This window comes from Miscanthus floridulus, chromosome 5 (assembly GCF_019320115.1).
Source record: "Miscanthus floridulus cultivar M001 chromosome 5, ASM1932011v1, whole genome shotgun sequence".
Taxonomy (NCBI): Eukaryota; Viridiplantae; Streptophyta; class Magnoliopsida; order Poales; family Poaceae; genus Miscanthus; species Miscanthus floridulus.
In genome coordinates this window covers 132,078,732-132,096,430 of record NC_089584.1, presented here as the reverse complement: position 1 = coordinate 132,096,430, position 17,699 = coordinate 132,078,732, and the positions used below count along the sequence as shown (strand labels likewise).

Below are 17,699 nucleotides of genomic sequence, written 5' to 3'. Positions count from 1 at the left end.
CGTGCGCTCGCCGGAGGCCGCGAGGGCTCGCCCGCGCCGTGCGCTCGCCGGCCACCGCCGCGCTCGTCGGCTACCGCGAGGGCTCGCTCGCGCCGCGCGCTCGCCGGCCGCCGCCGTTGGATCGCCACCCAGCTCTGGACCTTCTCACCTTCTCATAACCCTTGCCCCCTTTTCCCAACGCCGCCGTCTCCACTTTCCACTCGCCATGCCGATTTCCCTCGCTCCTCAGACGCCAAACCCAGATTCTAATTCTCTCGTGCGCGTGACATCTAGGTTCCCAGCCGCCTGCAGTGAGTCCAGGGAAGGAAGTCGCCATGGCGGACGACGAGCAGGCGGAGAAGAAGGAGGAGGTCCCCGAGGTGATGTGCTCTCGTCCCCTTCTCACAGCGCATCCAGTTAGGTCCGATTCGGTTGGGTTCTGGCGGCGATAAGCTGGCCAACTGTCGTGCTTGTGTCCGCGTGAGTAGGCCGGCCTGTTCCTGAAGTGTACTGCCTTGTACATGAATCAAGGATTGTTCTTTTTTCCTTAAAGATGGTTGCTATTTATTATAGCCTGATGTTGAATTTAATAATTTGGTGCATGATGTCTGTTAAATTATTTGTGATACTCCCCTAGTAGCATTGTCTGACGGCTAGGATCCTTTTTCTTCCTTGTGCGTTCATGTTGATAGTGTTTATAATTATCTTGCAGCTTGCTCCTTTTGATCCAACCAAGAAAAAGAAGAAGAAGAAGGTGGTGATACAAGAGCCATCAGATGAGGTGGATAACTTGGCAGAGAAGACTGAGAGTTTGACTGGTGTGTTTAGTATCTACAAAAAGTAGAGTAGTTCACTGAAGATATTTTTAATGATATGCATTTATTTATGCAGTAGCTGAGTCTAGTGAACCAAGCTTTGCTCCAGACGATCAAGTTAGAGAGGATGAAGAAGAAGGGATTGTGCTCCTGCCACCAGATACCCTTGGGAAGGAACTGACAGAGATTATAAGTATGAAGAGGTATTTGATACACCCTGTTCGAAATTGCTCATCAACCTGTAGTTGACAGATCATGGGTAATACAGCAAAATTAACATAAATAAAATTTACTTTATGTTGCTATGTGTTATGGTAGAGCCTTTCTCCTGTAGTATAAGTTGTTTGTTTGTATGATTCATTCTATTGTGGTACAGTGTCATTTTGCTGCTCTTAAACGCCATTTTTCATGTGTTTCTTGATTTAGTTTTTGCTTCTCTTCATTTACCTTCCTCCCTCCTTGAAATTATGAGCTTGTTTGGTTAGAGCCCTCACCTAAAATGCCTGTGGTGAGAGTTGCCTGTGTTTGTTGCCATGCTTCAGGCGTAGGCATGTTTGGTTGGTGGCCTGCCAGGCAGGTTTCTCGCCAGGCATTGATCGTGTCGCCAGGTGACCGAAATTGATGGCCTGGATCTGCTGCCTGGCAGGCAGCCTTGCCTGGCGGTAGAATCAAACTTGCCTGTCTGTAATCAATACTCACTAGAATTGCTGTTGCTCTGTCGAGAAAAATATTTTAATGTTAGTATATTATATAAGCAACTTTTCTCTGCCAGTAACGACGTGGCTGTATTTGTTCTCATCAACTTTCACATGTTTTCTTATCCATTCATTTCTGGAAGGACATCTGGTATAATTTTGCCATCATTCTTTCTGTCCAGAGGGAGCGTTTAGCCACCTGGAGATCGCCATCACCTGCGTCCTGCCGCCGTCCTGGTACCTAGCTCAGTAGCTCTCGCCTCGCCTGGCATCCAAAACAGTACTCTTCTGATTCCTGAAAGCTGGAGCCAAGTTATGTAATCTCCCGTCCCAGCATTATGAGCCTTTTGATCCCAAAATTTTGAATATTTATCAATATTAAATCTGAGTTCAAATAATTGCAAGTTGTGCCAAATATGTTTGACCAAATTTAATCAATTATCAGCATACAATAAAAAAGTCCAATTCCAAATCAGGGTAAAATCACAATTAGGCATAACAAACAGGGGCAAAATCGTATGGGCATTTATGTCCTTTTGTACAAAGTTTAACACCGTTAGGGGTGGATGACGGAGCAGGGGCAAACTGGTGCTTCGTGAATGACACAGTAGGGGTAAATTCACAAAGTCAAAAAAATAGGGGCAAAATCACAATTTCGATACAAAACAAGGGTACAAACGCAAGAGCCCCATTTTTTTTTGTCTCCTCTACTTACCAACAATTATTTAGTTGTGGCAGCGTGACAATTGAAGTGCATGGTTAAGGGACTTTTTACCTAGACATATAGCTGGCGGTCTAATCTTTGATTGATAATCATTGATGTGTCTATATCTATACTTTTAAGAATTTATTGCCCCGTTCGCTGGTCTGAAACTTGACTGAAAAACACTGTTTTGGCTGAATTGTTGTGAGAGGAAAACACTGTTCCGACTAAAAAAAGAAGCCAAACAAACCGAATATGGGGTAAGCTGAACAGGGCCTATAAGTTGTGTATTTTTATTCAAAGTCAAAAGGAATCTTAAAATAGTTGTATCAACTCGATGTAATTATATCGAGTTCAATAAAATGCTCTCTTGATAAAAAGCTGGCAGTTGTATTAGCAAGAATACAAGATGATTGACGTAACATGCTGCAATCGCAGATAATTAGCATCAGCAGGGTTTGTTTCGTACGAGAGACTAACATGTTTGGTTTAAGCGTCCGCTCCGTACAGCGTGGGTTGGTTCTGAATCGCCCGGTAATTATTGCTACAAAGAATGAACCAATGACAGATCAGATCATTGCATGACTTCACACCAAACAATCACACAGGTTCAAACGTAGGTTCGGACCACTCCACGACTGGTCGGTGCTACAAACCAAATGCGAGAACCTGCCTTGGCCAAGCAAATCATCTAGGTCGTCAATTTTCAGTGCCTAAGAAAGTAAGAATGAATTGACTTTTGTGGATAAACCTCCCAAGGCCATGAACAAAATAGTCCCAAAATGTAAATCAATAGCAGCCTAGAAAAGTAGCACTTCCGCGAAATCCGAACACTGCTTGAGTTTCAACTTGAGAGCCGAGACAACTTTGGTGTCTCCTGACATGCTCTGGTGACCTGGACACCTACGTGCTCCAACTTGAGCCGGCTGGCCCGTGTCCAAACGAAAACACTCTCAAGTGTCCCCAACTCCTAGTCCCAGCCCGTTTTGCTAGCTACTCGGCTCGTAGCGGAGGGCGTGCAGACAGAAAAAAAAAAAAACACAGGCGCCGAAGGCCAAACAGGATCGAAACGAGCGCACCGAAAGGCTTCGAAATTGAGGCTTTTCTCTGCATGTCATTGCGAAAGATGCTATATTTTTACATGTCACTAAAAAGTTTACACGGATCCTGGTGTCGTAACGCTAAATTTTCTTGTCCTTCACGCCATTCTGTTCATCTTCGGTTAGGTTTCCACTGTTTGACAGCCCTGACATATGGATCCGACCAGTGATAATGTTTGGAATACCCTTCTTTCGTAACTCTGTCCATAATACCCTTCTCTCGTACGCGGAGGTGAGCTCCATGGCGGAGGAGCAGAACCCGCAGCCAGCCGTAGAGCAGTTCCTCACCCTCCACGCCGCGCTTTTCGCGCGCCACGGTGATCACCGACACCCTCACCAAGTCTGCCACATCTGTAGCCTCGCCAGATAGCTCGGCAGCTAGCAACGCTGGAACAGTGGGATCCGCTACCGACGAGGAGGCGGCTGCCATCACAGCCGAGCGCCGAGCTCTGATGAGCGCCGCTCTCGCTACGGACCTGTCCGTCTTCGGCATCTACAACCTCAAACCGGCCCCCGCCACAGTCTCCTCGCCGCTGGCCGTGATCGTCGTCGACGAGTCCGTGAAGCCGCCGGCTGCTGCGGCCACGGCAACGAAATCATCGCCGTCCCCAAGTCGCGGCTGTCCCCCGTGAAGGGGAAGGCGAGGACGGGCACTGCGGCGGCCGCAGCGGCGCTAACGACGATGTTCGCGCCACCGGAGTGGGAGAGGGGAGGAGGCGCCAAGGAGAGGGACGAGCTGACGAAGCGGCTCGGAGAGGAGTCAAGGGGCTGGTTCCTCGGCTTCGTGGAGCAGTTCCTGGACGCCGACGTGGCGGCGTCAGCGCCGTGGGACCGCGAGCGCACGGCCAGGATGCTCCCGCAGCTAAAGCGCGTCAACGACTGGCTCAGTGAGATCGGGAAGCGAAGCGAGACTCCGTCGCTGCCGCCGACAGACGCGGACGGTGAGGCGACCGCCGCGAGCACCGCCCCTGTCCTCGCGAACGGCGGCTGCGGCGTACCTGAGGAGATGATAGAGCGGCCCTTGTCTCCGCTGCTACCCGTCGCCGTCCCTGCCTCCCTTGTCGGAGCTGAGACCGCCGCTGCTGGCACCAAGGCTGTCGTTGTCGCCCCTCTACTCCGCCTCTTCCCTCTGCTTCTTCTTCCTCCCCGCCTTGCTCCACCGCTCCAAGCGCCGCCGCCCGCGCGCCGTTGAGCCAGACCTTCCCCGCGCTCCCTCTCTGCTTTCCCTTCAGCCCTCTGCTTTGCATCGCGCCACCACCGCGCTGGGAGCCGAGCGTCGTCGATGTCGGCCGCCCAGGACCGCCATCGACGCGGCTTCGCCTTCCCTCGCCGGTGCCGCCGTCGTGCTGCCCTCTGCTCTCCGTGGCCTCATCGCTGCTCTCTCCCTCTGTCTTGTTTCCTCCTCCCTTTCTCTCTTTCTCTCTCGCTCTTCTCTTTTCCTCGCTCTATTGACCGCGCCGTGGGGAGATAAGGACGAACAGAAGCCGTGTCATCTAAAGTGAGGGTATTTGTGACTTTCACCGTTAAATCGAAAAATAAACGGAATAACGTGAGAGATAAAAAAAAAAAAGTAAAGTGTCACGACGTGTTTGTGCATTTGAACTTTTTAGCACGTAGCCGCGATCATCTTTATAATGGCACACGCCTGAACGGCTCTTCGAAATTCCGGTGAAAAAGAGCGACGGGAGCTCCAGAGCCCTAGCCATGGCCGCAGAGGCGGGAAGAGACCCCCGAGCGTGGCTAGCCGTCGACGAGACGGCGGCGGCCTTCCTCTCCCGTTCACTCTCCTCGCGGCCCCACATCACCCTCCCGCCGCCACTCCACCGCTCGCCTCTCCGCCCGGGCAACGTCGTCGAGATCGCCGGCCCGTCCAACTCTGGCAAGTCCCACCTCCTCCTCATGGTAAGCAAATCCACACCGTTTCTATTCCTTTGGCCCAAAATATGATGCAAATGGGGCCAACCTGGTGGCGCGTTCGCAGTATTGCTGGAAGTGTCTCCAGTAATGGTCGCCAAGAGTATCGTCATAATATGAGAAAAAACATATAAGCTATATCATGAGTAACTGAGTGTGTACTAATGCAATGTTGGTTAGGTTCTATACTTATAACTGGAAATTTGCAGGACTTTTAGGAATATTGGCAACTTTGATAGGCTACAATAGTTTCTGACACTGTTGATGCATACCTTATATCTTCAAAACAAGGGAACACAGTTGTTCCATCCTCTTGGCGCTTGCTCACTTGCAATGCTTCATACTGGAAATGAGGAAAACCACTATGCATTTTGATACTGAGTTTCGAGATTATACAAACAAGAGACTCTTATTTGGAAAAGCAAAACACCGGGACTAATTTGTCATTCAAATTCCATCCTTGTTCAAATAAATTGGAACAGCTAAAATACACTAAGTTTCTTATCTCAGGCTGCAGTGCAGTGCATATTACCAAAGGAGTGGGAGGGAATCTACTTTGGGGGGGCTGGGGAGGGCGGTCATGTATTTGGACTTGGACTGCCGATTTGATGTGCTACGGCTGGCTCAAATTCTGAGGAATCGTATTGCAGAGGGCTGCCGTAAGTTCCACTTACATTCTTGATTTTGTATTTTTAACTTGCGTTGTTGCATATCGAAGAGCCTGGGCTCAGTGTAAACCTTTTATATGCTCTATAATTTCATCAATCTGCACTGCATATCTTCATAGAGCCCCTTTCACATTTGACAGGTTCAGCGCACCTTAGAAATGGAGACCCTGAAAATGATGGCACTAAAGATGAGTTTCAGTGTTCTCTTGAAAACACACTGTTTTCTGATTGCATGCAGCGCTTCTTGTATGCCCGATGTTGCAACAGTCCTGAATTCATATCTGCTTTGAAGGTAAGTTCTCTGTGTTTGCGGCCTTTATCTCAGGAAATCACTACCTGGTTGGCATGCTCATATATTCCTCACTTGCTTGAGCTGGTGTAAAAAAAAAAAAAATTATAGCAACTGGTCTATCATAAATTGCTACTGCTGACCTATACAACCATTGGAAAGAACTGGCTGGATTATTTGTGGTTAGTAATTGGGAAAAAAGTTTCTGCGGTTAGAAAGGCAAGAATACAGAATTGCTTATTTCTATTGGCCACGCATGAAATTTTCTGTGTGTGTTTTGGAAAAGATGATATTTGCTAACAGCCAACTATGCTGTATCTGTATGTTACACATTTAGCATCAAACACTTCTCACTTAGTCACTTCTGAAATCGTTTGAGTTTTTTTTTTCTTTTATTAGTCTTGTCAAACAAAATTGGATTTTACTAGGTCCAAATTTGAGAAGTGTCAATAACACTGGCTTTCTAGACCTGTTTTCACACTCACCACCTTATGCACAACATCTTAATACTACTTTGCTTTAGAGTCCAAGCTCTGCCCAGAAATAAGATATTTTTTCCTTGCTTCTGAATTACTTCTTTCACTTTTAGTCCGTGCACACATTACAAGAAAGGAGCACTATCATGTCCAGTCCATTAGAGCCCAAGGATGGAGGAAGGGTCAATCCAGGCTTCCCTAGGGTCGGCACACTGTTCACGTGAACAGCACCACACGTTGCTGTTTACGCTGGTTCCACTGAGGGTTTGTTAAGTTAGGGATTAGATTAGACGAGATCAGATTGAGTTGTTTTTTCCTTAACTCTAGAGATTATTTTCTTAAGGGTAAAGTCTTCTCATCTATATATGGATGAGATTGTATCTCCTTTGGATTAACCAAGAAAGATCACGAGTTCCTACTCCTCTATCCCTGCCCTTGCGGTGCGGCTGCCGGGCATTGGCATAGTCGTGCAGCTTGGGTTCGGGGCCATTTAAAGTATGTCCATGACAAGTACATACTATAGTATCAAGTCTCAAATACTACTATATATAGGCAATTAATAGGGGCATTGGTGGAAAATGAAACCTGACATTTTTTTTTTTCTGATTTCATTACTTTAGACTGTAAAGTCTCAATCAAGGAGGGAAGTGTCCAGTGCTGGTATATATTTTGTTATGATAGACAGGTACAGGTATTTTGCTCTATATTTTATCTGAATTTAAGATTAGGTTAGACTTGTTACACCTTTTGCTCTAACTGGTCCTATTATAATTATTGGCTTATTGCTGTTCCATAGAAAACGACAAGTGATATTTAACCTTTTTTTTACTAAGGCAGATAACTTTTTATTTTCATTCCCATATCTATGGCTAACCTTTTATTGAACCCTACCCCTTTTTACAGCATTGGTGCGTTCTACTGGATAGATCGTGGTTCTCAACCTGCCCGAGAGAATAAAGGGTGATTTGAAGAAACAGTGAAACACTAATACTTATCATAACTGCTTGATTTTCCAAATGCTAGATTCAATGCAGCAACTGTCGATTTGGCATAGTTTTTTATTTTATTTTATCATTTCATCTATTGTGTTAAAGTCAATGTTGACATGTGGATGATCAAAAGAAGGTTTTATCTCTACTTTGTTCAAAGGAACTTCCTTGCAACATGTGGGAGTAGAAGACCAGGGAGAGTAGTTTGGCCAGGAAATTTGGCCACTCTGATACTGTCTGCATATAAAAAACAATGTAATAGTTATATCATGTTATAGACATGCTAACAGGCAGCAATGGCACCAAATTATATTTTTTAACTGTATCAGTTCAGTTCCACAGTTCCTTTTTAGCTAAAATGCTTATATCAGAATTTTATCTCTGTGCTTTTGGGCCAATTAGAATTATTGGTGCAGGAGAACACTGCAAAGCATTACTGAAAGTGTTGTCCACGAGTTACGCAAGCTTTTATAACTTCAACCTGCATTGGTTTTGATCACAAAGGCACCCATTTATGGGGAAGGCACTACAACAGCAAATGACTTCAATCGGTAATCAATATTGTAGCCTCACTTTTCTCTAAACAATTCTACTTTGCAAATTTGTGTTTTGTGATGCCATGTAACTGTAGGATGTCAGAGCTATATATCAGTCTTAATGTTTGTAACTATTTGTTCTAATTAGTGTTGGTTATGTTTTCAGTTCAAACAATATATCATTTGGGAAACATTTATTCTTTGTTCAAAACAGAAACATTTATTCTCAAAGCTTGGGATATTAAACACTGAGATTATATTTTCTATTTGAACCTACCTTTGAGTGTTCATGCATTAGGTTTTGGCACGGCGTGGGCTACTTTGCTTGAATATGATGGGAGGTGAATCATATTGCAATTTTGTAGTATATAAAATGAACTAATGGATCCTTATCGTTGTTGAACGTTTCAATAACATTTGCCTCCAGGATAGCTTGTTTATTTTTCAAAATATATAGTTTGGGCACCCCACTTGAAAATGTTTGGTATCTTGTATGGTATTTAGGGTTTCTTCAAAATACATTCTGGCGGATTCAACTGGTTTGGCGTATTCAAGACAGGAGGAAGAAAGAACTCTCTCTAATCGGGAATATATGCCATCAATATGGCAGGTCTGATAAATTGACGCTGAGATTCAATCTTTATTGATGAGTACTCATGTATATAATGTCAATTTCCCTCTTCTTTAACGTATTGGAATAATCATGACCTTGCAGGCTAAAATTTCTCTAAAATTGTGTTTTTGCAGTCCTTTGTTACGCACAGGATAAACCTTCAAGGTATAGGTTGATGAATATATAATATATTATGGATTATTTATAGTTTACTCTCTTGGTCACTAGAATCTTATTAATTTTATTTTACAGTAGAAGAAGCAGAAGTTCCCTCTGTGCCGGAAAGTGAGGTGCTTCCTGTGCATACTTCTGAGTGGGTGCAACCTTACCTCAAAACGAAGGGGAAGTTTTCTATTATGGATGTAAGACTTTGGTACTCAATTACTCATATTCCTTTGGTCTGCTGGAAACATAACAATTTACTAATACAATTTGAACTTTTTTGAATGGTACCATATTTGTGTTAATTGAGAATATTCCTTTTCAATGACCAGGATGGTGTTAGCCTTATCCAGTGAATTACCAATCTGGCATTCTGTGATGAGCATGTCGAACCTCACTGAGTTGTGATCTGATAAAAAAAAGCAGTATGCCCACAGTATGCCTACAGGATATTATGTGGCAGTATCTCTATCTTGGTTCTCAGCACAGAAGCATAGAACCTGTGATGGCTGAGTGCTGTACAATTTTAAAGTTTATCCAATAGTACCAAAAATGGAAACCATTCTCACATTCAAGAATTCTTAACATGGTGGAGCCAAGTAATCTCTACTGATGTAAGTCTCCTCATATTTTTCCATTTGTGCGTGTGTAATTCACTGCAAAGGTGTGAGGCGTGGGTGAGTTGGTTTTTTGTACGGGGTCAATCCCCTTTCTTTCTTTCCTTCTTAATATAATGATACATGGCTTTTGTGTTTGAGAAAAAAATATTTTTCATTTGTGGACCTTGGCAATTTCAAATTGTTCAGCTTTTATGCGTAATTTTCAGTGTGCTTTTATATTTCTATTTCGAGGTTTTTGATAGGTTTGCAGGCTTTGCACATCAGCTTAGCATATTTGTTGTTTTGCACGTATTTTCAGTGTTATGACTTATGAGCCAGATGCTCTAAATCATGTTTTCATGATACTTGAAGATTATTAAACAGTCAACAATTTATTTACACATGTATTTACTTCCAGTTTTCATCAGCGTGTTTGTTTCCATCTGTTCATCTGCAGATGTGAAATTATTTTGAAGTTTTTTTTTTGTTTTCTCACACAAAATGTACCATCACCATGACTTTATCTTTAGCTTGTTGCAATATACCTAAATATGACCCTGAAGCCCAAAAATAAACTCACATGACATAATTGCATATTCACATAGTACTATAGTAGTAGAAGAAATGAAGAATGACACATTAATAAAACATGAATGTGACGATTAAGTAAAATGATGAGGTAACGTTTTTTCTTGGCTTTGGTGTTTGGCATTAAATAGTGGTATCTGGCACTATAATCTACTATAATGTTCCTTGGAAAAGAGAGCCATTTTATTTATACAATCATTTGTCTGGTCTATTTGCTGCTTTGTATCAATGTCATACAAGTTAACTTAAGGGTTTGTTTATTCCAAGATCCAAGTGCATGAGAATATGATATTTCCATTTCTGTTGAAGCGTAGATCATAGGAAGTGCACGAGATGCATAACCAGTCACCAGAAGGAGAATAGAAGGCATAGGCTGCAGAGGCACTAAAGCATCAGGTATTGATCTTGATTGGGAAGGTGTAAATTAGGAAATACCATCCAGTAAGTCATGTGGCAACCCAACATGTAGCAACCTTGGTGATACACCTGTGCGAGTTGCTTCCTCTGCTCAGAGTGATTTTAAGGGTTAATGAATGTTGGAACTCATGTCACCGCCAGAAACAAGAAAACGTTTCAACTAAGGCCTTAGAAATTTGGAAACTCATTTGGATATATATAGCATAAATGGTTCAATTTACACGTTGATTTATGCAAGGCAGCTGATTGGTTTGTTGCTGTGGAAGTGCTCACTATGTTTTTCTAATGTTTACTAATTATAATTGTCTTATTCTGTATGGCGTCATGTACTATGCAATACTTTGTTGTTGGAACATATCATTTTAAGTTGTGAATCCTGTTTGTTGTCTAGATAAAAGTTTGTTTTTCACTCTGAGTTGTTACTGAAGATTTAATTGTTATAGAAGTTGTACTTTATCCTTTTTCGTCAATGTCCTTGCAGATTCTTATGTTCCAGCTAGTGTTTCCCGCTCCTTTTTCTAGGATGTACCCCTTTTTGGTGATCACAAAGTTACGGTACTTACATTGTTTGTTATGATCATTTTCTCAGCCACTCTAGCACTGTGTTTTTTCCTCGTCTTTTATTAATTGCTGTTTTTTTAGCTGGAACAGTGTTTTTCTCTCACAACAAATCAGCTGGTATAGTGTGCACTGGCGTTTTGTATGCTAGTTGTCTTTCACTTCCTTGGTCGGTCAAAGTTAGCCATCAGCAATTTAGCACAAACAAAACAAATGCATGCTCCAAGAGGCCTGGAGTCTCCTTTTTGTCCAAGCAACGGTTGTTAATACAAGGAGTATCTCGACCAAAACCACAAGTCATCATAACAGGTAACAGCGAAAGAAACGGTAGTATTGCAGCTGCTATGACACCTTGTAATTTTGTGCCCGGACGCACTAAGTCACCGATCGGTCCGTCTCAGTCAGGTAGGTGTCTCTAAACTCTAATCCGGATGGTTGGCTCAAAGGAACCTTTCAATACATGCAGACACGATGGCACTTCCGCGGCTTCGTTTTCGCGCTATTGACTTCCTGCTCCAGGACCAGGAGGGAATCTTGCGGATTCAGTGATCTTCTTCAGCCGTCAACTTGGGCTGGATTCCTAGTAGCCATTTTTGGGTTGTCTGTACGTAAGTCGCCAACTGAATTGAGGAGCATGGTTAACAACCAACCGAACCACTTGAGACGCATGTACTGTATCAGTATGCTTGCAGTTGCAGGACTGTGGAGATCCTATTGCCGTATTTGCATATGCAATCGTGTGTCACTGTGGCGTCGCATGCTGCTGTAACGGCTCAGGTGGAGATAGATCCTATTGCCGTATTTGCATATGCGATCGTGTGTCGCCGTGACGTCGCATGCTACTGTAACTTACGTAATTTTTGTACGCGCTTGCTGGTTGGGCGCGTTTCGTAGAAATCCAGAGTCGTACAAACGTTTCGGATCCAGCTTTTAAGAAACGTTTGAATCACTTTAGAAAAATGTTTGCCTAGTAGGCTGGATTCTGATTCGCAGGATGATGTTTATTTTCATAAGAAATCATATAAATAAAAATATGTTTTCAAAAAATTAGTAACTTTTTGGACGAAGATCAATTTAAACATAACGCATTTAAATTTGTTGCACTAAAAAATGATTATCTCTACGTCTAAGAAGACTCTAAAGTTATTATCTACCTAGCGATACCAAATCTTGATCCTACTCACGCGTCCGCGTCCGATATGAATCATACTTCACTCGGAGCTTACACGTCCGTGTCCTACTCGGTTATGATACGAAGACCGGATCCACGTGTCCATATCCGATACAAAGTCCTTAGAGCTTATGTGCGCATGTCCAATTAGTGATGTTCAATTCAAGAAACTGAAATGTCTTTTATGTGAAACTACCCTTTCCTGTTTCCAAATTTGCTGAAGAAAGTGTGGAACGACTGTTCTGAATTCGGGCGAAAAAACAAAATCATCTGGAGGCGTTTCTGGTGATTCACGTCAGAAATGAAACCGTTTCTCACGTCCAAACGAGCCCTATGCGGGCGTTCCAGCCAGCTCAGAGGGGCTACAACAAGGCTGATGTGAACCCAGACACTGCATAGCTGCCAAGTTTTTCGTGGACGATGGATAATGCAAGTGGTAGAGTCTTACCGCCTGTGACCGGAAGGTTCTGGGTTTGAGTCGCGGTCTCCTCGCATTGCACAGGCGAAGGTAAGGCTTACCACTGACACCCTTCCTCAGACCCCACACAGAGCGGGAGCTCTCTGCACTGGGTACGCCTTTTATGGATAGGCCCGAGAACACGACAAGAACGTCCAGCCAGGCCGAGGAGACCCTCAACCCCATCAGGATTAAGCTCGCGCTAAATGAAATGGAACTAGTAGCCCCAGGACGAGCAACAACAAGAACACAAATTAAACTAAAACCAAGCAAGAGGCCTGGATGACTTGGCGCTAGAATCTTTACATCACTAGGTTCGTATCCGTGCGTAGTATGGAACAACTAAACTTTTGTACTACAAACATAAGGATCGCACGATAAGATAACAATACTGTAAAATTAAATAACGACGTTAAAGTGATATTTAATCTAAAAAGCAAAGTTCGTGAAATTAATACAGTCACGGAGAGCGCGGCGTCATGACAGGGAGGCGGCGGATGCGGAAGAGGATCCGCTATCAACATGGGGTGTTGTTTCCTACTGTGGGCGATCGTGGGGAGGAGGTCCCACCTGCCGGCACCGTTCATTTCGCAGGGTGACATTTTATCAAAAACCGTTGGTGTTGGTCTACGAGGAGTGGCATTTAGAAGGAAAGGGTGGGGGAGCGTTGGGGCAGGATCGCAGGGGTCGGCGTATCGACGACCTGAGGTTTTTGTCACACAATGTGGTTGTCCACCAGACCAGTAAACCAAGGTGCAGATGTCTATGGTACGTGAACTTCTGTAACCACCATTTTTGGGTTGTTCGGCTGATGGTTTCTGCGGCTGATAAGCCGGCTGATGTTGTTTTTTTAATGAAAAATACAGTAGGGGAGACCCTCACTGTAAGTTTTATTAAACAAAAGGAAACAAGAACAACACATAACAAAGGTCAAATGAACAGCAAAAGAACAACAGAGAAGCTAGCCCAAGGTGGGCTGTAGGACTAATCTAGGGCAGCTATACAAGAAAGAAAGACAGGGCACTTTTCATCACTGAATCTATGGGCCTGCAGTCTAGCTTCTTCACAGAAGGAGCTTTTCCAAGAACCAAAGGATGGGCGACCTCTATCAAAAATAAAATTATTTCTTTGCTTCTAAATTTGCCAAGCGGCAATGATTAAAGTCTCTCCATAAAGAAGGGGTTCTGATATTGAAGCTTGGCATGCTGCATCATTTGGAAGAATTCCTTTGTGAAGTCCCAACTTATTCCAAGAAATTGCTAACAGGCTTGGCTAAAGGAGCAGCTGAAGAACAAATGAAACGTAGATCCCTCAATGTTGCTGCTGCAGAGGACACAATTATAGTTATTTCCTTGAAGCCTTTGCTTTTTCCTTCTTAGGATGTTTCTTGTATTTAGTCTATCCACCAGGAGAAGCCATGAGAAGACTCAAAGTTTGTTGCGGCATTTGGAGTTCCAAATTTAGAGAAAAGGAGCTGGAGGTTGTATGTTTTTGTAGGGAAAGTTGTAGCACTTTGAGGAGTAATTCTTGCTTCCCCAAATGTATTCCCAAGAGTCACCGTTTTGTTGTGAGAGAGAAACACTCTACCATGGCTGATAAGCCAGGCTGATAAGTTTAAGCGAGGGTACTTGCATACTTGAGTGCTTGACGTGCAAAGAAGAGTGTGTGGATATGATGTAGATCATGCCAATTGTAGTGTTGCCACATGGAATTCTATTGTTTTTTATATAACCCTCCTCGATCTTGCGGCGCTCCGCCTCGCGCTGCTTCTACAGCCGCCGGATCTTCACCGCGTCTTGCGCCGTCCCTACGTACCCATCGTCGGCACCCTCGCGAGCAGACTAGGGGCAAGCTCGAATCGGAGCAGCAAAAGCTCCCCAATCGGCGGGATCTCTCCCCTTGCTGCACCCGGATCGGTGGCCGCGTGGCGGTGACAACGTAGTTGTTAGGGAGGCGGCAGGCGGAGCGAGGGAGAGGGCGCGATGGTTCAGGTGGAGGGGTGAGCGTGGGATTGGTTGAGGGTCGAACGTGGGAGCGTGATTGGCGTGATCGCATAGGCGTGCTTGACTTTGCATTCTTTCCTCCGGACGCCGGATCGTACGGGACCGACAGCTTTCCTTCGCGGATGTGGTATCGCACGGGTCGATAGGAAGGTGAGGCGAAATTTTGTCGTCCAAAACGGTGTCCACTCTTTAGTCATTTTAGTTGTGATTAGAGTTACATGAGCATCAATGATTAGGCCATGTCTTATATATTACATCTTATCAGAGGCAATATTTTATTTAAATATTTATAGTCATCTCCCTTCTAACAGATAAACTCAAGCCCAACAGATCACCAGTTACACCGTAAGTTTTTGAAAGTGAGGATGTGACACCAGTACTCTCTTGCATTGCAGCAAGAGAAGCACACAACAACAAAAAATAAAAAAATAAAAAATATGTTTGCTAATAAAAAAGCAATGAACAAACATATAAGCGTGTAAAAGAATCATTATCTTTCGTGTTTTATACTCCTTCATGTACGATTTTATTTGCAAGTAGATGGAGAGTTAACTTGCTTGCCCTGTGAACCAATGACAACCCCTTTTACATAAGTCAACTTTTATATCTGACAATATGTAGGATCATGAGCATATACATGGTTAATATCACACATGGAATTCAGGTTGTTACCAGATATGTAACGGTTCAACACAGGAATACAAAATATCATTTACATGGAGAGGTGGACTCTGAGAATGTTGATTGCAACAGCTTGAATGAAACAATGAAAGAATGAGAGTGTGAATGTTCTTTTGTAGGTTGGGAGTTTTCTTACAACAGCTGAATATGACTGGGAGCTTTGATAAGATTATATGTGGGGTTAGTTATCACAGATATATTGATGTCTGATTTTCACTTGTATGAATGGAAGATTAGTGAAGCGCATTTGATACATGTATGGACCGGGAACATTTTAGTGTGTTCTAGAAATTTTTATTAGGATATACATTGACTTATTGCTGGTATTTGTCTGTGCATCTTCTGAATATCTTTTGCAAGATAATGAACAGGTCAAGCAAGCAAGACTGCAGAATAGCCTTTCATGCTGTGGTTTAAGAGAAACAATGACGATTATGATCTCACCTTCACTTAATGATTGGCTAACATGATCGTGGTAATAAAATTGCATATGCAGTAAGAGCTCTTTTCCCTCTACTGGAGGAGGATGATTACGTTGTCCATAGTAACCTCCTGTAAATTATCCAAACCATGACTGCATATATACCGGAGATAAATATTATAGTAATACAAATACAAAAACTGAGACCAGTTAACATAACTGAAAAGAACCATCCTGAGAAATATCTAAATGCTTGCATTACTGATTCATTCTTATAATTAGCTCAAAATGTTACATAAGTTTAAGACCTAGATGTTTATTGACCTGAAAAATCATTGTTCTCTCAATGGACAGACAACAAAGATTCAGATCCATATATTCAGTTATTTGGAAAAAAAAAAGATTTAGAACTAAAATTCTAAGCCATATGATTATTCCATATTGTTTATTTACATGAAAATGCTAATATTCAGTGCTCTAGAAAATATTTCATTAACATAAAGAATATTGTTCCCATTATTCCAATCCTATTCCTGTATAAATAGTACAACAAGAAACAATTGCCTTGATTTGTGCTGCAGCAATGCAGCCAAGCAAATTATCACCAGCCTTGTTTTTGGGAAGCCTGACTGCAGTCCATTTCTACATCGCTAGCTCCATCAATATTTACAAAGACGACATCAGAAGTGGTTCCACACTTCTACTAAATTGCTGCAAATCGACATTCATATATGCCTTGTAATAAGATGCATAAATTAAAACGTTTGGTCTCATAATTATGAGGAATCTTAACATGAAAGCTGCAAAAAAATTCTCTGTTCTACATAAGATGTTGATTACATCAATAATATTACCACATGACAGGACGCCTGAATTCTAAACTCATACTATATGAAAAAGAGAATAAGACAATTGCTGAATCCTCGAGCAACGGCGGACTCGGTAAAGTGCATCAACTTTAGCAAAAAAAAAACGCATTTGTTAGGCATACTACATACAACAAATTGTAATTAGATGAGATCTGAATACATACCCAGATTGATTAAGTTAGGGTTCAGGTGCTCAGTTTCGCACAGCAGGGAGTGCAAGATGCGGCGCGATACCTGGTGGGTGCTGGTCGCCGGCGATGGACTTGAATCGCACCCTCACGAGCAGCCGGCCAGGGTCATCGTGGCAATTGCGCCCGCGGTCAGGGGAGGCGCGTCCCCAGCCAGGCCGCCCCAGAGGTCGCCGGCGAGGCGGTGCAAGTGGCATGTGGCGGCGGGGATCGTCGCCGCTGTCGTTGGAGGCGTCGTGGGAGGGGAGGGGAGGCACTGCAGGGCCGGGGTGGCGGCGGTGGGAGAGGACGGAGTGGAGCGCGTGATGTGGTTTGTTTTGGAAAGAAATCGCACGCAGCAGCAGACCGACGGGGAGAGGATAAGAGATCGCACGGGGATGCATGAGAGCGAGCGGCTTTGGTGTCGCACCCGTGGACGGAATAGTTATGAATATTTTAGTTGTAGAGATAGAGATCGTGGGTCCTTCAAAACCAATGCTCCGCATTTGGATTCTTCCCTCCCCTCCCCACTGGCCAACTCATACTCTCCTGGTTCCTCAAGCTTAGGATCTAGCTCCGCTCTTCTCTTGTCCTTGAGCCACTCATCGGCGCTCTCGCCGAACTCGCCCGCTCTTAGCTTAATTTGCCCCCACGCGTCAGCCGCACGAGCCGTTCCCTATATATAACGGCCGGGAGCCTCGCCTAGCAGCCGGCCTCATCGATCACCTCATCGGTGCCGGTACACACGGTGCCGCTACTATCTCCGCCCGCCGGTGACTGGGCACCGCGTGCTAATAGTTAGTCAAGCCACCAGTTGATCGATCGTCGT

At 43.9% G+C, this 17,699-nt stretch overlaps 1 protein-coding gene and 1 pseudogene across 2 annotated transcripts; both read left to right on the top strand.

The window, feature by feature from the left end:
* Window positions 1-218: 218 nt before the first annotated feature.
* On the top strand, window positions 219-1,858 carry LOC136453649 (eukaryotic translation initiation factor 2 subunit beta-like). 2 transcript variants are annotated; one of them, XM_066454208.1, is made up of 4 exons: window positions 219-359; window positions 692-797; window positions 871-997; window positions 1,672-1,858. In XM_066454208.1, exons 1-4 carry the CDS (start codon window positions 315-317, stop codon window positions 1,682-1,684), a joined length of 291 nt encoding a protein of 96 aa, XP_066310305.1. In that variant the 5' UTR covers window positions 219-314; the 3' UTR covers window positions 1,685-1,858. The 2 variants fall into 2 exon arrangements, with proteins under 2 accessions (XP_066310305.1, XP_066310304.1); XM_066454207.1 differs by lacking the exon at window positions 1,672-1,858 and adding an exon at window positions 1,337-1,463.
* Window positions 1,859-4,861: 3,003 nt separating this feature from the next.
* On the top strand, window positions 4,862-9,527 carry LOC136453648 (DNA repair protein XRCC2 homolog; annotated as a pseudogene).
* The last annotated feature ends 8,172 nt before the right edge of the window (window positions 9,528-17,699 follow it).

Coding starts and splice junctions, on each gene's coding strand:
- LOC136453649 (XM_066454207.1), top strand. CDS start 315: ATGGCGGACGACGAGCAGGCGGAGAAGAAGGAGGAGGTCCCCGAG. Junction 360..691: donor AGAAGGAGGAGGTCCCCGAG/GTGATGTGCTCT, acceptor ATTATCTTGCAG/CTTGCTCCTTTTGATCCAAC. Junction 798..870: donor GAAGACTGAGAGTTTGACTG/GTGTGTTTAGTA, acceptor TTATTTATGCAG/TAGCTGAGTCTAGTGAACCA.